Source organism: Bombina bombina, chromosome 11 (genome assembly GCF_027579735.1).
Source record: "Bombina bombina isolate aBomBom1 chromosome 11, aBomBom1.pri, whole genome shotgun sequence".
In the NCBI taxonomy this organism is placed as follows: Eukaryota; Metazoa; Chordata; class Amphibia; order Anura; family Bombinatoridae; genus Bombina; species Bombina bombina.
In genome coordinates, this window is record NC_069509.1 from 147,612,294 (window position 1) to 147,635,228 (window position 22,935).

Here is a 22,935-nt window from a genome sequence, read left to right on the forward strand (position 1 = left end):
TCAACAAAAGATACTAATAGAACAAATAAAATTTGATAATAGAAGTAAATTAGAATGTTGTTTAAAACTGAATGCTCTACCTGAATTGTGAAAGTTTAATTTTGACTTTAGTCTCACTTTAAGAAATCCCACATTGCAAGAGAATACCCTCTTGAGCAGTTTCTGCAAGAGGGACACAACAAAAATCTAGGATTATGGCCAGATAGCTAGTATATAAAAGATGTAGGCCGACTTTCCATTGCTGTTGTAAACTGGTGATAACAAGAAGTATCTCCATTAAAGCCTACAGAGATGTTTTATGTTACCATCCTTTTATTTCCCATTCCCCAGTTTTGCACAACCAACACGGTTATATTAATATACTTTATACCTCTGTGATTACCTTGTATCTAAGCCTCTGCTGACTGCCCCCTTATCGACAGACTTTAATTTTATCCTATCAGTGCTGACTCATAAATTACTCCAAGGGATATATATATAGTTATAGATGCAGGAAAGCACTCGCCGTTACTAACAATTAGTTTATTAATGTGATAAATGTTTTCAGGGGTGTGAAAAAACTGTTAAAATGAGGCGACCTTTAAGGGCTTAGAAATTAGCTTATGAGCTTTCAACTAAGAATACCAAGAAAACAAAGCAAATTTGATATTAAAAGTAAATTAGACGGTTGTTTAAAATTGCATGCCCTATATGAATCATGAAAGTGTAATTTTGACTGGACTGTCCCTTTTAAGTAATATCTCAAATTTTTTTTTTGCTTATGAATAACTTGTGATTTTCTAATATGTGCCTCCCGTTTGTGTCCAGGGAAATGAAAGAAAATAATGCTCTGCTGAAGGAAGAAGTAGCGGGTCTGAGAAGAGCTGCTGAACGCTATGATAAGATGAAAGAGGATCTGGTGGGACTGGAACTGGAAAAAGAGGTAAATCAAAAATTTCTTTCTATTTTAGGCAAAATGTCTATCACCTTGTAGACCAAAAGATGAGTCTGAACACCTACTTCTGTTCTACATGTAAGAATACCTGGAATAGCAGTAGCTAATATATCCGGGCGCATTGTTCTATCGAAATGCCATTTCTAATATCAGATTTATGTATTAAAGGGATAGGACAGTCAAAATGAAACTTGCAATAATCAGAGCATGTCATTTTAAGACACATTTAAAATAATTTCTGTTTTCTATGTGCTTTGTTCTTTTGTTATCAGTTGTTGATAATGAATATGCACATAGCCTACACTAGTGGGAGCTAGCTGGTGATTGGTTCCTGCACACATTTGTCTCTTGTAATTGGCTAACTAGATGTGTTCAGCAGTAGTGCAATGATGATCCTTTAGCTAAGGATAATGAGAGAATGAAGCATATTTGATAATAAAAGCAAATGTTATGGTTGTTTAAAATTTGTATGTTCTATCCTAATCATGAATTACATTTTTGGGGTTTCCTGTCCCTTTTAAATGTCAAATGCAGTTAGTTGGCAGTTGAAATTTATACTTATGACACTGCTCCCTGATAATTTGTCTTGGCTGCCTTAAAGGGAAACTGAGCCCAATTTTTTTCTTTCATGATTCAGAGCATGAAATTTTAGGCAACTTTCTAATTTACTCCTATTATCAATTTTTCTTCGTTTTATTGCTATCTTTATTTTAAAAGCAGGAATGTAAATCTTAGCAGCCAGCCCATCATTTTAGGTTCAGCACCATGGATAGCGCTTGCTTATTGGAGGCTTACATTTACCCACCAATAAGAAAGCATAACCCAGGTTCCCAACCAAAAATGGTCTGGCTCCTATGCATCACATTCCTGCTTTTTAAATAAAGATAGGCTATATCTGAATCGTGTAAAGGAAAAAAATTGGGGTAAGTGTCCCTTTAACTAGTCAGGAAGCAGTGCACGTTTTAGCTGCCACTCACTGTAGATACTAGTTTGTTACCAAGGTAAAAATGTGCAGGAATAATAATCCACTACTGAGCAGGTTTAACATGGGGATTTATGTTTGTGTCCCCAAATTTTATTTCCAATAATGTTAGATGGAAAACTGTTTCCTCCTTTGCTGTGGGCAGCATAATCTGAACAGCCAGTACAGCAAATCATGCCTGGCTGCTGGCTAGAGGTATCTGCACATCTAGGGAGCATAGGAAATAGTGAGATTTGTCAGGACGGAGCAATACAGCTCCTAACCGGAAATCAAAACACAGGCAAGTTCACTCGTCATTTTAACAACTTGAGCTGCAAAATTTGTAATACATATATAAGGCAAAGCACTATTTAAAGGGACAGTCTACCATAGAATTGTTATAGTTTTAAAAGATAGATAATCCCTTTATTACCCATTCCCCAGTTTTGCAAAACCAACACAGTTATATCAATATACTTTTTACCTCTGTGATTACCTTGTATCTAAGCCTCTGCAGACTGCCCCTTATCTCAGTTATATTAATATACTTTTTACCTCTGTGATTACCTTGTATCTAGGAACCTTCTTCCAGCCCCCTGATCACATGACTGTGACTGTTTATTATCTATTGTCTTAAATTTAGCATTGTTTTGTGCTAGATCTTAAATAACCCCCTGTGCCTGAACACAGTGTTATCTATATGGCCCACATGTACTTTCTGTCTCTTTGTGTTGAAAAGAGATTTAAAAAGCCTGTGATAAGAGGCAGCCCTCAAAGGCTTAGAAATTAGTATATGAGCCTACCTATGTTTAGTTTAAACTAAGAATACCAAGAGAAAAAAGCAAATTTGATGATAAAAGTAAATTGGAAAGTCGATTAAAATTAAAAGTCCTATCTGAATAATGAAAGTTTAATTTATACTAGACTGTCCCTTTAAAGGGACTTTGCAGTCAAAATTAAACTGCACATAGATGTATTACATATTTGCAATTTACATGCATTGGCAAAAATGCTTCTAGTAAGAATTATTATTGTTTTAGTGTTAACATTTTTCATTGCACGTGCATGTGAGGCATAACTAGATATTCTCAGTGCACCAGCATTTTAAGTACTGCAGCTGCTCAGAGCACCACTGGGCCTTATATGATGTCAGCAATTAACAAATTGAGTCATTACCAAATGATACAAGCACCTTAGGTTACCTGAGCAAATGCTGTGTATAAAATGCTGGTGCACGGTGCATACTTAAATACATTTTTTTAAACAACAAATTAGAAGCATTTTTGCTAATACATATATATTACAAAAATGCTTCTATTCAAAACTGGAATTCCAATTTTGGCTGAAATATCTCTTTAAATAATCCCCCCCCCCAAATATTGTACTTATTCTGACTGTAGACAAAAAAAATAACAAAGCAAACATTCTTATTTAACCTTGTAGCTATGTATGAAATAAACAAGTTATTTGTATTTGTGCAGCAAATTTGCCCTCATAACAAAATCAACCCTAATGGAGCCATGCAGTTCAGATGCAGAGGAAAGCAAAATTAAATTTAAGCAAAATAACAAACTTATCTAAGATGACTTCAAATACCCTAATAAGAATAATTAACATGCAAGGTCCACTGATTGAAAACACAAACTTATAAAATAAACACTATGTATAAATATAGAACTGTAAACTCTTATATGGTCATTTAAATAAACCATCAATATGATTAATCGCCAGCAGGGATACTTCAAGCTGTTTTTAATGGAAATGAATATTACATTATTTAAAGAACTTTGTATTTTAAAGTTTTTTTTTGTTTTTTTTTTAAAGTTTGTGTAAATTTACTGAATGGTGAATATTAAATTAGTTTTATATTAAAATGAATTATGATTGACTAGTATTTATGTTGTACTTCTCTTGCCTTGGTTTGCTTACGGTCTCTTTAAATGCTGCCGTGGGCTTTTCTAGGGATGAGGTATCTATAAAATATGACCTACTGCTTATAGGGCTTGTATTTGTATAGTGAGTGTGTGGTCTCTCTAATTAACCATGCACCAGAACATTATTTATTGGCAATGGTCCATTGTATATTTGGAATAGCAAACAGGTTGTGGGCGGGGCTTTGATCTCTGGGTACAAGGTTAGTAAAGTACTGTTTGTGCCAAAAAAAGTGGGGGTATCTAGATTGGAATAATTTTCCTGAACTTTAGTGACTAAAACTGTAAAATATGATATTTTTTTTAGTAAATAAAAGTTGTCGATTTCAGTCAACAAGCAGAGCCATGATTGGTGAGGCAGTTCCCTTTTCAAATTAGAGGCTTTTAGATTCTATAAGAAAATAGTTTAACGTTGACATTTTTGTGAGGTGAACAATCTCCAGTTTTTATTAGGTTAATCATTCATATTTTATCAACTTTTCAGCTGTCCCTTATTGGAAGGAAAAAAAATGATTACATTGATAACATTTTCAATAGTTTTATTTAACTAAAGAAAAATAACCATTATCTTAACAATAATTTAAATAGTTTTATTTAACTAAAATAACATTTCATTTTTAATGCTTGCCCCTTCCTCCTCACACTTAGGTCCTTGTGCAGATCTATTCCACTCCAAACAATCTTCTATTCAGTGATCTTCTTGAAACTTAGTATGGGTTGACTGTATACATAGATTTGCAGGGGAGCAGTGGCATTAAAGGGACATTTAAGTCAAAATTAAACTATTGAACATGGAATTTTAACAATTTTCCAATTTATTTCTTTTACCTAATTTGCTTTATACTCTTGATATCCTTGGTTGAAAATCATATATGGGTATTCTCAGAAGCAATGCACTACTGGGAGCTGTTTGTCACTTTCTCACCAAATGTGTTCTGTTCAGCTAGGCCCCAGTAGAGCATTGCTCTCCTTTAGCAAAGGATACCAAGAGAATGAAGTAAATTTTGATAATAGAAGTAAATCTGATTCTGAAAATGGTATGCTCTATATGAAACCCAACACAGCATTTCAATTTTAAGTTCCCAAAGATCTCTTATGTGAGCAAATTTAATAACAGAAGTAAATCTGAAATCAGAAAATTGGATGCTCTATCTGAAACCCATCAGAGCAATCCGATTTTCAGTTCCCAAAGATCTCTTGTGTGAGTTTCAGGGGATTTTCACCAGATATGCTTGGATGGGAAAAAAAACAAACATTTATGCCACTTTAACCCTTTCCCATTGTTAGGACGTTCCATGACGTCCTAACTGCGCTGGGCTTTAGCGCCGTTAGGACGACATGGAACGTCCTAGCCTTTGGGCTGTCCTGAAGCCATACTGGCTTGGTAAATGGGATCGCGGGCGGGAGGGTGTGCCTAGCGTCATAGGCACTCTTCCCTGACCCGGTCCCATCATGGAAACTTAGTTCCTATGTAGACAAATTAGCTCCATCAGGAAAGGGTTAATAGAGACTGAGGAGTTCATGTAGATTGGCTTTGCCTAATATACTTTATTATCATGACGTGGCACTACTGACGTGTTGGCATGGGGGATGTTGGAGCGAAACGGCATATTAAAAACTCTCTTTAAACAAGCCTCTTTATGTTTGCACTCTCCATAGAGGATTGGACTTAGATCCCAGAATATAGAAATGCTGGCCTACAGATCTTTAAAAGATTTGGCTTGGAGTGTAGGCCGGCTTGGTATCTGCTAAGGCATTATCCTGGTACCTCTCTGTATCCCTCTCCAATCTACCACCTGGCTGGTTTTGCGATGGGAACATTCATCTTCATGGAAAGAGCTTACTGAGATGGAGGATTTATAATAATGGGTTTGTTTTGCTTCTTCAGGTACCATTTTTCAGGCTCATCATCCCCATTCAGGTTTCTATTGGAGCACTATACATTGACTAGCTTCAGGAGATCATGCAGTTTCCATTGCTTCATTCTAGGCCCCTACTAAGTGGCAAAATCAGTGGATGTGTGCGGGGCCATTGGTTAAACCCATGTCGGATTAAGAAGGTTTTAAAGTGTGTAAATATTCTGGAACTTTACCATAAGATCTTTCTACTGTGGCATTTGATCCTTTTGAGATTATATTTAGTCTGAGCCCAGTCTGTTGGAAACAATGATGGGAAATTGGTAATGGTCTACATATCTGATGGACCTGTCCAAATTTTGATACTCTTTGGGTTTAGAAACACTTTTTTTTTTCTTTTTTTTTTTTAATGTTTACACTTACTAAAATTTTAATAACTAAAAGTATTTTTTTTTGTTGGTGATAGGGAAAACATTAATGCATTTTGGTGTAAGATTATAAGATCCTGAACTGATGATGGATTCAATACTTTTGTATATTACAATTTTATTTTGAAATATTTGAGAAAGCAAATCAAAATATGTTTAAAGGTACTAAGGCTTTATGTTGATAATATATAATTAGAACTATTATTCTCATTGTTTGTGAAATTGGTTTATTGTTTGTCTTGATATAAAATACAAATGTGTCTTATTAAAATATAATAATTGGACAGTTATTGTTACAATCTTTTAAAATTACAGTATTTGATTCTTTTGATTTCAAGTGTTGTCTTATAGGTATTATAAATGCTAAAATTGTTTTATTCTTCTCTGGATACATCTACTTAACGGGACAGTAAAGTCAAAATTAAATTTTCGGGATTCAGATAGAGCATGCAATTTTTAAACAACTTTCCAATTGACTTCTGTTATCAAATTTGCTTTGTTTTCTTGGTATCTTTTAATGAAGAGTAAAATTAGGTAAGCGTATAAGTGTTCAGGAGTGTTCATGTATCTTTAGTACTCTATGTCAGCAGTGTTTTGCAGCTGTCTATCGCTGACAAATAATATATGTAAGAACAACACAACTGTTTTAACTGAACATCAATAGAATTCTGCATAATCCAATTAATGTTCTCAGCAGTTGCCACACATTTATATATATACATCTCAGCAGAGCCAATTATACGGTTATGTATCCTGTGTGCATTATAGATGAAACACTAAATTGTACTGTTCAATTAATGTGAGGCTGGGTTTGTAATCAAAATAACTTTATTAAGGGATTATAAACTAGAAATAATCAGCAGCATTCAATAAACATTTCAAGCTCACTTCAATTATGTAACATCTTATGTACTAAGTGCAAGTCACCCACAGTAAATAAAATGATCATGACCATCATATCCTTAAAGGGACACTAAACCCAATTTTTTTTTTTTCTTTCATGATTCAGATAGTGTTCAATTTTAAGCAACTTTCTAATTTACTCCTATTGTTATTTTTTCTTTGTTCTCTTGGTATCTTTATTTGAAAAAGCAGAAATGTAAGGTTAGGAGTTGGCCCATTTTTGGTAAAGCACCTGGGTAGTGCTTGCTGATTGGTGGCTACATTTAACAACTACAGATAACAAGAGAAGATAGCAAGAGAATGATAAAAAATTAATAGGAGTACATTAGAAAGTTGCTTAAAATTGCATGATCTATCTGAATCACAAAAGATAAAATTTGGGTTTAGTGTCCCTTTAACAATTAAATATGTACATTAAAAAGTAATCAAATACTATATCACACTCCTATAGAAAAATATATGTAATGGTAGTTTTTTTTGTTGATTTTTTTTTTTTTAAAGGGACATGAAACCCAAACATTTTCTTTCAGGAATCGGGTAGAGAATACAATTTTGAACAACTTTCCATTTTACTTCTATTATCTAATTTGCTTTGTTCTCTTTGCTATCCTTTTGTTGAAAAGCAGATCAAGGTAGGCTCAGGGACTAGGAGCTAGCTGCTGATTGGTGGCTGCAAATAAATGTCTCTCCATTGGCTTAACAATTGTGTTCCTTTAGCTCCCAGTAGTGCGTTGCTGCTCCTTCAATAAAGGGTACCAAAGAGAATGAAATAAATTAATAATATAAGTAAATTGGAAAGTTGCCTAAAAATGTCTGTTCTATCTGAATCATTAAAGATAAAGTCTGGGGTTTATGTTCCTTTTAAGTCAATGGGGATTTTAATAGATTAATAATTTGATTTGAAAGTTTTTCTAAATAATTGTAATCAACCCCACAGCAACAAGCATTTATGTAATAATAATAATGCAACAAGAGCATTCTATTACATTAGATACGGGCCACACCTCACACGCATACAGAAGCATTTACGTACAGGGGCCCGTGTTGCACAGCTGGTCCTGAGCGGAACCGGACGCTTATCCAGTCAGCAGCGCTAGCTGTACATCGGTGTCCCGAGCAGTATTTTTACTGTATGTTTAACCCCTTTGCGGGCGTTAAACACATAATAAGGCAAGTTCGATGGTCATAAAATTACATACTCTAACAGATTAGAACATTACTTTTTTTTTACTATTATGGCCCTCTAAAGGACCAATAAATACAGCAGAATTACAAAATTAGCAAGTGCATGATAAGACTTACTCTATATCTCAAATGAGCAGTACATTTTTTTTTCTTCTGACAAATGTAATTTCCCCCCCATTTGCCGGGTCTCTGTATCATGTGACAGCCATCTGCCAATCACAGACTAGTATACATATACCCTGTGAACTTGTGCATATGCTCAGTAGGAGCTGGTGCCTCAGAAAGTGTGCATATAAAAAGAATGTGCAAAATGTGTTAATCTAAGTAAATGGGAAAGTCTCTTAAAACTGCTGCTCTTTCTGATTAATGAAAATGTAATTTTAACTTTAGTCGCCCTTTAAAAGGAAAGTAAACGCCTTGAGGTTTTTAATATAAAATGTTTAGTTAAGAGTAGTAAAACAACTTTGCAATATTTGCTTATTTTTACCCCTTTTCATGTAATTAGGCTTTGAAAAATGTGGATTTTCTAATTCTCAAAAAGAGAAATGTACACTGCAGATTTCTGACAGCTACCCCTGCTACATATATTTTGCTGATTGGCGCCAGCAGATAACTGCAAAACGATGCAGTTTATACAAACATAATGTCTGTGGCTAGCATTGTCTTTTGCAGACAGAAGCCTTAATTGGCTTATCCAGAGTAGGCAAGTGGTATGTTGAGTGTGGCTGTTGAAAAACTATTGCAACAAACAAGGAAGTTTGTTTTATTTTTAAAATGTTTAGACTTGGCTGACGTTGTTATTGTATAGCATTACAACAGAAACCTCTTGTTGTTACAAGGTATTTAATGCCCCTTTAATATCACTGGATACATTGGACACAAAACCATTTTTTTTTCCTATTTCTTTCATGATCATGCAAATATAAATTTCTTTCACATGTTTCATTTTCTTTGTATCCTTTTGTGAAAAGTATACCTAGGTAGGCTCACAAGCTGCTGATTGGTTGCTGCACGTTTGCCTCTTCTCATTGGCTTTCAGTAGTGCATTACTGCTACAAAGGATACCAATAGAATAAAACAAATTAGATTATAGAAGTAAATTGGAAAGTTGTTTAAAATTGTATGTTCTGCTTTTGGACATAAAACTCTATTCTTTCATGATTCAGATAGAACAGTCACACGTCTGACATTATGATAGATTTATGGACATTTTCCTTCAACGAAAGAGAAAAGATGCAATTGTTTGTTATGCATTCCTGTTCTAAAATGCCTGTCGGATAAACATAGTTAAGTGATGTGATTGTAATCATTTGATTGTTTTGGTTGTAGACACTTATGAAGAAACTGAAAAACTGGGAGAACCTGGAGCAAGTTACTGGTCTAAACATACGGTAGGCATTTAATTCCTATACTAACTGACTCTTGTCTTTGAGTAGGCGCTAGTCTGGAAGATGTGTAATTGTTCAAAACGATTGGTTATGATCTAGTTCAGGGATTGACAAATCTGTTTAAAATTTAGGAGCCAGTAAGAAGCTGGACCTATTTTTAGGAGTCAGACAGTGGAATTTGAAAATAGATCTATGGAGAATAACCCAAAAAGTTAGGAGCCAGTGGTAAAATTCTAGGAGCCAGTGGCTACCTGGCCACCTGGGTTTGTCGAGCCCTGAACTAGTGTTCAGTCATGCTTTACTACAGATTCACTATTACAGTTTACTAGATATTTCATTTAAAAAAAAAAAAAACAATAAAAAAACTTAATGCAGATGAAGGAACAGAAATTAATCATGTTATTATAATTTTTCATGAAAAAGGTTGTTTTAAATTGGTAACTAGATAAAGGGACATTAAACACTAAATAAATGCTAGATAGAATGATGCAGACAAAGAAAAGATTAGTCCATGACTAACATGTAGATGTATTTTTTAAAGTCTCATTTGCTGTTTAAATATTAACAAAATAAGTGTAAAGTTTTAGTGTCTATAAAACAATGGTAGCTGCCATGTTGTAACTTTTTCTGCGATGGCCAATTAGGGACCGTTATAAATAGGTCACCAGAGTGTGCAGCCAATGGCTGTGTGGAATATAACAGTGTTCTGCACTTCCATTTCTAACAGGAACTGAAAAGCTCACAATTTCTGAATGGGATTACAGGAAAATGGGGCAAAATAAATAATGAAAGTATATTGTAGTTTTTAATAAATATATATATATATATGATTTGTCATTTTATATTTCCATCTCAATGTGTTTGTCTCTTAAAGGACCAGTCAACACAGAAGATTTGCATTATCAACAAATGCAAGATAACAAGACAATGCAATAGCACTTAGTCTGAACTTTAAATGAATAGATTTTTTTTTCTGACAATTTTTAAAGTTATGCCTATTTCCACTCCCCCTGTACCATGTGACAGCCATCAGCCAATCACAAATGCATACACGTACCATGTGACAGCCAGCAGCCAATCACAAATGCATATACGCTTATTCTGTGAATTCTTGCACTATTCTGTGAATTCTTGCACATGCTCAGTAGGAGCTGGTGACTCAAGACGTTTAAATATAAAAAGACTGTGCGCTTTTTTTTAATAGAAGTAAATTGGAAAGTTGTTTAAAATGGTATGCTCTATCTGAATAATAAAACTTTTATATATTTTTTTTTGGTTTAATTTTTTTTAGAAATAAAGCATATACAATACAATATAAAGATTACAATCTAAAATTACAAAGGAAAGTTTGGCTTTAACCCAGTCCAAGGCACCAGAATCTATCTTTTCTATCATGCTTAAAGTATGAAACTTTAATTTTGACTTGAGTGTCCCTTTTAAGCAACACAATGCCCACCGTTCTGTTGGTGGACCTTGATATGGCCATACCAGCATTAAAAGCAAAAAGTAATTTTATTTTATTTGGAACAGGAACATTAAAAACAATAATAAATACATAAAAATACTGTCCCTGCAGTAATTATTTTTATAGAGAATTAAAATGTCACATGGAAATGTCAGGTATAAGAGTTTATTCTAAAATGCAGTACCTTGTTGTTTGGATAAACTAAATCTACAAATGGAGGTGTAATTTGAAGCAGTTCAAATTTCATGGAACAAAAAAAAAAGAATTTGCTTTTCGAAATGCATCATTCTTTTAAATTATTGATGAATTAGTTGAACAAAATGGGTTCAAAATCCCAGTGTGTCTTGTAAGTAATAATTTAGTATGTTTGACCAAGGTGTTAATTTGCAGTATTAACATTTAGTTGTAATACAAGTTTGAACAAAATGTGTAAAAAAAAAATAAAAATAAAAAAAAAAAATATATATATATATTTATTATTTTTTCTTTGGATATGCTTTTATCTAAGCCACCAACACATAGATATGTTTGTTAATATTAATTAGCCTTACATCACAACCAAATTTCAGATAACTTTCAGATAACATATTTAGGAAGTAATCCGTTCACAAAATCAGATTACCATTTTATGAAAGGTATAGTTCGACAGTGCTTAGTTTGAAGATTTTAGTTCCATGGATTTTTCTTTCAGTTTGCAATATATTTTTGAGATGTTTTACTGACTAAATATATTTCAACCTCAGAAAAATAAAAATAAATAAAAAATGTACCTGTATCAAATAGTCTAATTTTGTGCGCATTTACCACAACATTGAACTTTTCCACATTGGGGTTTGAACTCTTGCTGAAATTAGTTATATGAGGATTCCAGCATTTAAATTCATGGTCCATTTTTTTTTTTTTTTTTTACAATTTTTGACTTAAAGAAAGGAAAAATTTATACAGGAAACAATCAAAATTATAATATAAAAATGCACAAAATGGTATATACCATCACTTAAAAAATTCCCTTTAATTGGCAAATGAAGAACTGGTAATTTAACAGTAAATTACTGATGCTTGTTTTCAGTTCATTATGAAATCTCATTATAATGTCTCCATATGCGTTTACGATCCCCATCATCATCGCAGACATCTGTCACTTTGTCCCCCATCCTGTGAACATCTTTGTGCATGTCTTGTGTTTGATTGGACTACAGTATAGATATGCTGAATACATTTTCAACTGTCCTTGCATTAAAATAGCACCTAAGTAGGTTTCTCTTGAAGGAAAAAAAAATGGTGTTTTACGCTGTTACTTACCTCAAGCTGTTCATGTTTAATGAAGTAATTTAGCAGCGGGAGAGAAATGGAAGTGAGTGACACGTTTTTCCTTGAGTCTAATAACATCTTCATTTAGAATTAGACGATTTAGTTGAAGCATTGAAATTTTGATTAATCTGCATAACATCGAGCAATGGTACAGATATGTATTTATTAAAGAAAGGCGTAAAAACCGGTAATTGCACCCAAGGATATAATTTCTAAGTACTTTTTAATATTTTAACTAAATAGATTTCACACTGTTTAAAATAAAATTACGTAAGTGAATTTCTATTAGATCTAAATTCCTATTGGTAGTCTGAACTCTTGTATATTTATGTACATCACAACTATATCAATGTAGCTGTATAAAAGAACTGCTGTATTTTATTTGCTAAGATTGTAGTTTCTAGATAATCATGATTACAGTTTGATTAGCAGTTGTGGGATACTGATAAATCTCATAAGACACATTCAGATTTTAATATGAAATTATTATATATGTAGTAACAAATGCAGTAGACTGGCATTATTTATTTTGACCCTTTTTCCTGTAATTTCTTGTAAACATTAGAAAAATGTAACTAATGTTATCGCCTTCGATAGTTTTGAATGTTTGTACAACATTCTAACATTTCTTTAATGTAATAGCATTTCTAATGCTATCTTTAAATGTAATATTCAATTTGATTTTTTTCTACTTTGAATATTGCATCATTCAAATTGCACTTTCCAATATTTGAATAAGAAAAATTTCAATCAATATATTTGTAATAGTATTTCTAATGCTGTCTTTAAATATAATATTCGAATGATGCAATATTTGAAATTGAAAAATTTTAATCAATATATTTGTACCTATTATGTATCAATCTACTAAATTCCTAACCACGTAAACTATTAGACTTATGAATAGTATTTGTTAAATCGAATGTTACATTCAAAATTTCGAATGTGGATATTCGATCTAATTAGAAACATTTGAAAACGAAAGTAACATTCGAAAGCTGTAAACGTTTGATTACCGAATTTTAATGGATTTTCATTCTTATAAATATTCGATTGTCCAAACCGAATGTCCACAGTACTATTCGTTCTACCAAGCGAATTGCACTCTGATCACATTCGCGAAAAAGTCTTCCAAATATGAAAAGTGGTGATGGAAGTTTAGTCATTGGGAGAAAAAAAATGCATTCAGAAAAAAAAACACTTTTACCCAGTATTTTAATTTTATTGCAAAACAAGGGGGGCTCTGTTTTTTTAAAAAAAAAAACTTTTATGTGGATGCATTGGTTAAAATTAAAAATAATAAATGACATATATTACCTCCTTATACTAATATCATATTCATGTTAAAGGGACATGAAACACATTATTTGTCTTTCATGATTCAGATAGAACATATATATTTTTTTGTAATCAACATTCAAATATTAATATTCATTTAAACTTAAAGGAATAGTTTAGTCAAAATGTAACTTTCATGATTCAGATAGAGCATGCAATTTTAAGCAACTTTCTAATTAACTCCTATTAATTTTTCTTCATTCTCTTGGTATCTTTACATGAATGAAAGCTTAGGAGCTGGCCCATTTTTTTGTTCAGAACCTGTGTAGCACTTGCTGGCTGATGGTTACATTTTATACTTCAATCAGAAAGTGCTACCCAGGTTCTGAACCAAAAATGGGCCGGCCCCTATGCTTATGTTCTTGCTTTTTCAAATAAAGACACTAAGAGAACGAAGAAAAATTAGTAATAGGAGTAAATTTCGAAAGTTGCATAAAATTGCTCCTCTATCTGAATCATGGAAGTTTAATTTTGACTTGACCTATTACTTTAATAAAGGAAAAGTAACATTTTAATTGCATTTTTTTTTTTTTTTAAATCTACTGTGCAGAATGAGACCAGCGTTAGTTATTTTTTATTGAATGCTTTGAAACCTATGCTTCTCCATACTGGGTATGTGATTTTACTTCCAGCACATTAAAGGGCCATTGTTGTCAATCAGCAGCTCTTTAAATACTACAGCTGTAATATTTATACTTTGTGCATACTGCAGTTGTGATTTTCATAGACTTTTCTCATTGTCTCTTTTATTTAAAGGGACACAAAACCCAAAGTTTTTCTTTCTTGATTCAGATAGAGCATGCAATTTTAAGCAACTTTCTAATTTACTCCTATTAATAATTTTTCTTTGTTCTCTTGCTATCTTTATTTAAAAAAGCATAAATATACGTTTAGGAGTCGGCCCATTTTTGGTTCAGACCCTGGGTAACGCTTGCTGATGATTGGCTGCATTTAACCACCAATCAGCAAGCCCTACCCAGGTGCTGAACCAAAAATGAGCCTTTACATTCCTGCTTTTTCAAATAAAGATAGCAAGGGAATGAAGAAAAAATTATAAGAGGAGTAAACTAGAAAGTTGCTTAAAATTGCTGCCGTATCCGAATAAAAGAATGAAATAAAAATGAATGAAAGAATACATTTGAATTTTATGTCAGTTTAAGATCTTTCTCTGATAACAAAACGCCTGCTCAGATCGCTTATTCAGTCACCTCACTTGATGATTACCTGTAGTTTACTATGAAAAAGCTTTAAGGGACGTTGGAGTGATTTTAGTGCATCTCCAATTCTCTAGGAAAACTGCATCACAGAGAAAAATGTAAAACATGCATATTTTTTTTTTTAAAAAACTTACCTGTTCTTGCAGCCTTTAGCCTGTCCCTCGTTGGCCGACTTATTTATTTATTTTTAAAATAGGCTGCAGGAGTAGCATCCAATCAGAGTGCACTGTTTCCTAGTCATTAAAGTACATTTTTTTTTTTTGACTTTTTTTTTGACTTTTTTTTTTTAGTTTTAAATGCTTTATTGAAACATTCACAATACAGTCATAATTAAGAACATCAGTTATCAAGGTTATAGGAACAGTAGTCATATCCAGCGAATTTTGCATTATGGTAAGGTGCACGGAGCAGAGTTCACAAAATGTAATGAGAGAACTGAGCTCTCAAAGTTCTCAGCAAGGTATAAAGTCCTTCAACATAATAGGGAACTGGCATCCATGTTCAGCATTGACATGTAATTATGACAGTATGATAACCATTGAACAACAAATAATTAACAGACATTTCAGGTTTAACTCACAGATAGTACATATATATCAGCAAGATAGAGCGCTCTGCGAGTTAGTCTATATTTAGGTCTCAACAATAGATGATATCTCCAGATAGAAATAGGAGGAGGACAGAAAGAAGAAAAGTAGAGTATATTAGAAGAGGAGAGAGGGGAAGAAAAAAAAAAAAAAAAAAAAAAAAAAAGGGAGGGGGGAGGGGAAAGAAGTGGGTGGTAGGCGGAGGGAAAGGGGAAAAAAGGGATAGGAAGGCATCATTTTAAGGGCAGGTAAATGCAGGTAGGTGGTGGGAAGCGGATCAAAATCCTAAGGACCAGGAGGGTCAAGCCGTAGGGATACAGAGTCCCCAGGTTTATTGGCTTGGACAATGGCTGCGAAGGCTACTGAGCCTAGAGAGCACTAATCAGGGCTGTATTCCCAAATCAGAGTGTGTTGGTCTTCAGTATTATGAACAGTACATATGGTTTTTAAGAGAACAAAATAACTTGTCTTGAAATTCTGAATCATGAAAGTTTAATTTTGACCTTCCTGTTCCTTTAATGGTACATACTAATGGAAAAATAAAATTCAATTAGCGCATGTTTACACCAGTGTCCTTTGCAACCCAAACCACTTGCACAGGTTAAAAACATAGCTAAAGAACCTACTCTTATCGAGCCACAACAAATTTGGAGCTCCTTAGTATGAGAGGGTTGGTATTGGAAGGCTACAAATATATGCTACTTCTCATTGGCTCCCAGGCTATGTCCTGCTCAGGAGCTTGAATTGAGTGGCAGCTGAGAATAGTAATTTTGCTGTGACGGGGTTAAAAACACTGTTTGCAAGAGACACTAGTGTTAAAATGTTCTAAAGAATTAGATATTTTTCCCCATCTCAATGACGGCATGCTTCTAAGTACTAGGTTCCTCGGGTGTGAGAGATGCAGCACATGCTATCCCTTGAGGAACTCATTGGCATCAATAATAATGGCTTTGTTGCAGAGCCTTCAGATTGTTTGTTTTACAATCAGTGAGACTGGGAGTAGCCTGGAGGCTGCAGGAATATGAATGAGTTAAAAAGTGCATGTTTTAAATTATTCCCTGTAATGCGGCACGCGGCACCCATTCATATGCAAATTATGCATTATAATGCCAACATGCCAAACATTTATTTATTAAAGGGACATGAAACCCTAAATTGTTATTAAGTGATTCAGATAGAGCACTCAATTTTAAACAACTTTCCAATTCACCTCTGTCTAATTTGCATTGTTCTCTTGGTATCCTTTGTTAAAAAGATCTAGATTGGCTCAGAAGCAGCAATGCATTAATAGGTACTAGCTGCGGATTATTGACTGCACATAGCCTATTCTCATTGGTTGACTGGATGTGCTCAGCTAACTCCCAGTAATGCATTGCTACTCCTTCAACAAAGGATACCAAGAGAACAACACAAATTTGATAATAGTAGTAAATTGGAACGTTGTTGATTAAAATTGTAAGCTCTGTCTGAATAATGAGAGAATTTTTTTGGATTTCATGTCCCTTTGCTGCATCATTTATTTTTTGTTAATGACTCACTCCTTTTCATTAGACTATTTCATTAATATTTTCAATTTTGAATAGACTGCATAATCAGGCATAAAATTAGTACCCATAATGCTTTTCAAACATAATGCTCTTCAAACATGTTTTATATCATTTCAAGTATTATCCCATTCCAGTATGTGAGAATACAGTTTTATAAATAAACTTGGTAAGTTTAAATAGCACAGTGAAGAAGTTTTGCTCCGTGTGCTTTGTAAAATCCATACATTATATTAGTATTTATTACTAGTTGTTGTTTTCTCACCCACTAGGTGGCTGTCTTTTATAAACCTTGTCTGGTTATTTAAAAATAAATAAAAAAAAGTTATAATTGTCTTAACCTTTCAAGTATCTTAGTAACTGAACCATTTATGGGAACATTAAACCGTAACTAAAATGATGCAAAATAGTACTATGTAGCAATGCTAAACTATTATATATGGTTACATTTTGCTTTTTATAGTTTAAATTAAATAGCTTTTTTTCCCTTTAAACTAACAAGATGTTTACAAAACATTCTATGGGTAGCCGCCACGCTGGCAAAATCCCATAGCTCTATCGTGGACATTGACTGTAGGAATGAAGGTGATTTTAAAGGGACAGTGTACTGTAATATTGAAATGTTTGGTTGTGCTTGATGAATCCACCACTTGCCATTAAAATTTGAATACCTAAGTATTGTATTACTGTGTGTGGAGAGAGTGAGATAATCTGCTGTTTCTGCAGACCATTTTAGTGTACAAGTTCCTGAGATCAATGGTTTAAAGTTTCAGTGAGCAAAAACAGCTTTTTCATATATAAAACAAAATCTAAAGGAGCAATTTTCAATACATTTAATTTCTGCAGCTGGTAGAACAAGTAATTGGAAACTAATAGGTACAAATACAGTAGCATGGTTACTACCCACCATGGTATTATTTTCCCTATTGTATCTCATTTTAACTCATTATAGAATTCAGTTGGTAAATCTCTGCATTTTATACTGGGCGTCGCCATCTTGTAGCTCGCGTATTGCTGCATCCTGTGATAGCAGTGCACTTTCACAGATCTGCTTTTTGACAGCTGTACTTTTCACTTCAGATTAGCTCACGTAATAGAAAGAGGAAGTGTTACGTCTTTTGCAGTTTTTTGCAGAGTTTAAAAGTTCAATAACAAATATAAGCTCCAAGATGGCGGCATCAGTGTGAAGATGCAGAGCTTCACTAAATAATACTTGTTTGGGGTTAAAATAACAGAATGATTTTGAAGACTGCTGGGACCGCTATGGCTACCACGGCTAACCATTGAGAGCGGCAGGGAGTGTGGAGGAGGGGGAATCTGAGGATCATACTGAGGGATGGGACAAGAGGGTGGAAAATCGATCTGGGAGGGGGGCTGCTACACTACAGAATTTTTTTTTTTTTAAATAGCCTAATTTGCAGAAAACTGGGTACTGGCAGACAGCTGCCAATACCTAAGATGGTGAAAAATAGATGGAGGGGGTAAGAGAGCTGTTTGGGGGGATCAGGGAGGTTGGGGGGGTAAGGGGGATCCTACACCACAGAAAAAAAAAAAATATATATATATATATATATATATTAAAAAAAAAACATTTTATCTTAGTACTGGCAGACTTTCTGCCAGTATTTAAGATGGGGGTGACCATTGTGGATGGGGGAGGGAAGAGAGCTGTTTGAGAGGGATTAGGGAGGGATAAGTGGATGGGATGTGTCAGGTGGGAGTGTAATCTATACACTAAAGCTAAAATTAACCCTATAAATTACCTAATTAACTCCTTCAATCCTGGGCATAATACAAGTGTGGTGTGCAGCTGCACTTAGCGGCCTTCTATTTACCAAAAAGTAATGCAAAAGCCATATATGTCTGCTATTTCTGAACAAAGGGGGGATCCCAGAGAAGCTTTTACAACCATTTGTGCCATGATTGCACAAGCTGTTTGTAAATAATTTCAGTGAGAAACCTAAAGTTTGTGAAAAGGTTAACAATTTTTTTTTTTTTTTATCGCATTGGTGGTGAAATTGTGGCATAAATTATACCAAAATGGGCCTAGATCAATACTTTGGGTTGTCTACTAAAAATATATATATATAGTTTAAGTTTTGATAGGTAAATATAAAAAATAAAGGCTCTATTTCTGTTTAAATGTAGTGATGGCAAAAATGCTAAAAAAGCTCTGGTCTTTTGGGGAAGTTTTTGTCGGAAATTCCCGGTCACTAAGGGGTTAAAAGGTTTTATAGTGGATTTTTAGATCAGTATCTGTGTATATTCTTCTTCATAACAGTGTCTATTACATGCAGTTATATGAAAATTGAAGTGTATTGTCCCTTTAACTGCACTATAAGGTATGCAGTTAGAGCTTGCGTTACCTTCATTATTCTTTGTTGTTTTAATATTTCCAAAGATTTGCTGCATTTAGATCTAGTAAAACTGAAATTTAAAGTTAATTCCTTAACAGAAAAAAAAATCTCTGTTGATTATTAAAGGGACAATAAAGTCAAAATTAAACTTATGATTTAGATAGGGCATGTGGTTTCCCAATTTACTTTTATCATAAAATTAGCTTTGTTCACTTTGTATTCTGTGTTGAAAGATAAACCTAGGTAGGCTCAAACGGTTGATTCTAAAACCTTGAAGGCTGCCTCTTATCTTAGTGCATTTTATTAGCTTTTCACAGTTAGCCGCTAGTTCATGTCTGCCATATAGATACCACTGTGCTCACTCCCTTGGGCATGAAAAACAAATTGATTTATTTAATGATTCAGACAGAGCATGGGATTTTAAACAACGTCCCAATTTGCTTTTATTATATAATGTTTTTGTATCCTTTGTTGAAAAGAATACCTAGGTAGGCTCAGGAGCTGCTGCACATATATATCAAATGTTACTGGCCCACCTTATGTGTTCAGCTAGCTCCCAGTAGTGCATTGATGCTCCTTCAACAAAGGCTACCTATAGAATGAAAAAAATTAGATAATAGAAATACATTGGGAAATTGTATTTTCTATCTGTATTTTAAAGGGACATAAATACCCCACATTTTCTTTCATGATTCAAACAAAAATGTTTTAATTATATTGTCTCTCATCCGTACTTACCAGGCTTGACACTGCTTAGCTTCCAATATCAGACGATCTGGCATATTTAGGGTTGAGTGGCTGTAGATTCAATTATATTGTCAAATGTATGTCTTTCTCTTTGTATCCTTTTGTGAAACATCTCTTTTTCACAGTATATTGAGGTAGGTTCAGGAGGGTAGCAGTGTTTTCAACAATATTTAAAACAATGTACTTTATATAGTTATCACGTCCCTTTTAAGGTTAAAAAAAGACATCTGTATTAAATTTAAATCCTAATATAACATTACATATCTTTTCTAGACAGAAAACTTTATATATATATATAAAAAATAAAAACCTTTTTTTTCCAGTCATGTGACTGCTATTGAAAAGCTTTGGAAAGCAAAGTGCACTAATTAAAGTAGCCAGTAGGTGGCGCTGTCTGCTTGTTTTGCAGCAAAGTTATGCAACTTAACAGGCTGAAATTGATCTGTGTACACAGAGCAGACATTAGTTATCGAGCAACAAGTTTTAGCAGGCACTTCCCTATTATCTTCCTGTCCAGCTGCTTGAGGTAAGGTTGCCTAACTGCTTAATCACTGCAGATTGAAATGCATAGAATAGGTGCAGACCCAATATTATCTAACATGCTAACATTGCAGAGAACTGATTGCAGAAAAATGCAAGGAAAAAAAAGTTTTTGTTTATTAAACTTAGTTTGATGATGATGCAGTCTGTTGTGTGATTATTTAAATAGGTGCTGTTAGCAAATGTTTTTGTTCATTAAACTTAGTTTGATGATGATACAATATATATTATTAGGTTTATAATGCTGTTTAGCATTTAAAGTCTTCATTTCAAAGCTTTAAAAATAATGTATTAGGTGTTACTTATGACAATTTTGAGAGAGGCCTGGAACCTAACCCCCTCACTTCCCATTGACTTACATTATAAACTGGGTTTCAATTTACAACAGTTTTGATTTACAACCATTCCTCCTGGAACCTAACCCCGGCGTAAACTGAGGGCTACCTGTGTGTGTGTGTGTGTGTGTGTGTGTATATAAAAGTGTGCACATTTTGTTAACCCCTTAAGGACCAAGGACGTACGCCATACGTCCTCAAAAAAAAAAAAGTACAGTTAACGACCGAGGACGTATGGCGTACGTCCTTGGTCTTGGAAAGCGGTGGAAGCGATCCTGATCGCTTCCAGATGCTTTCCGGTTATTGCAGTGATGCCTCGATATCGAGGCATCATGCAATAACTTCCCTTGGCCATCCGATGCAGAGAGAGCCACTCTGTGGCCCTCTCTGCACCTGACATCGATGGCCGGTATCGTTGGTGGGTGGGAGCCAGTCTGGGAGGCGGGTGGGCGGCCATCGATGGGCCGTGTGATGTGGAGGGGGCGGGATCGTGGGCGGGAACGCCGGGGGCGTGCACGGGTAGGGAGCGGGTGGGAACCACTACACTACAGAAAACTATTGTAAAAAAAAAAAGTGGCAGAGAGGGGGCTACAAAAATAAAATTAAAATGATCTAATTGATCTGGGAGGGGTGGGGAGTTGGTCTTTGGGGGGACAAGCTACACTACAGAAAAAATATTAAAAAAAATATATATTTTACTGTAAACTGGGTACTGGCAGACAGCTGCCAGTACCCAAGATGTCTACCAATAAGTTAGAGGGAGAGGGTTAGAGAGCTGTTTGAGTGGGGTCAGGGAAGTTGGGGGCTAAGGGGGGATCCTACAGAGCAACATATGTAAATATGCCTATTTTGTTAAAAAAAAAAAAAAAATGTATCAAAGATAGCTTTTATTTTAGACTGGCAGACTTTCTGCCAGTACTTAACATGGTGGGGACAATTGTGAGGTGGGGGAGGGAAGAGAGCTGTTTGGGAGGGATCAGGGGGTGTAATGTGTCAGGTGAGAGGCTGATCTCTACACTAAAGCTAAAATTAACCCTGCAAGTTCGCTACATGCTACCTAATTTAACCCTTTCACTGTTAACCATAATACACGTGTGATGCGCAGCGGCATTCCTTCTAATTACCAAAAAGCAACGCCAAAGCCATATATGTCTATTTCTGTACAAAGGGGATCCCAAAAAAGCATTTACAACCATTTGTGCCATAATTGCACAAGCTGTTTGTAAATAATTTCAGTGAGAAACCTAAACTTTGTGAAAAAGCGAACAATTTATTTTATTTGATCGCATTTGGCGGTGAAATGGTGGCATGAAATATACCAAAATGGGCCTAGATCAATACTTGGGGTTGTCTTCTACACTAAAGCTAAAATTAACCCTACAGGCTCCCTAATTAACCCCTGCACTGCTGGACATAATACACATGTGGTGCGCAGCGGCATTTAGAAGCCTTCTAATTACCAAAAAGCAACACCAAAGCCATATAAGTCTGCTATTTCTGAAGAAAGGGGATCCCAGAGAAGCATTTACAACCATTTGTGCCATAATTGCACAAGCTGTTTGTAAATGATTTCAGTGAGAAACCTAAAATTGTGAAAATGTAACATTTTTTTTTTTTATTTAATCGCATTTGGCGGTGAAATGGTGGCATGAAATATACCAAAATGGGCCTAGATCAATACTTGGGGTTGTCTACTACACTAAAGCTAAAATTAACCCTACAAGCTCCCTACATGCTCCCTAATTAACACCTTCACTGCTCGGCATAATACACGTGTGGTGCGCAGTGGCATTTAGCGGCCTAATTACCAAAAAGCAACGCCAAAGCCATGTATGTCTGCTATTTATGAACAAAGGGGATCCCAGAGAAGCATTTACAACCATTTGTGCCATAATTGCACAAGCTGTA

At 34.5% G+C, this 22,935-nt stretch overlaps 1 protein-coding gene across 1 annotated transcript in view; it reads left to right on the forward strand.

Moving 5' to 3' along the window:
• MAD1L1 (mitotic arrest deficient 1 like 1) overlaps window positions 1-22,935 on the forward strand; it is a 1,632,937-nt gene that overhangs the window by 25,822 nt on the left and 1,584,180 nt on the right. Inside the window, exons 8-9 of the mRNA XM_053695314.1 lie at window positions 808-922; window positions 9,528-9,589. Of these exons, the coding sequence (XP_053551289.1) occupies window positions 808-922; window positions 9,528-9,589 (177 nt within the window). The remainder of the gene's footprint in view (window positions 1-807; window positions 923-9,527; window positions 9,590-22,935) is intronic.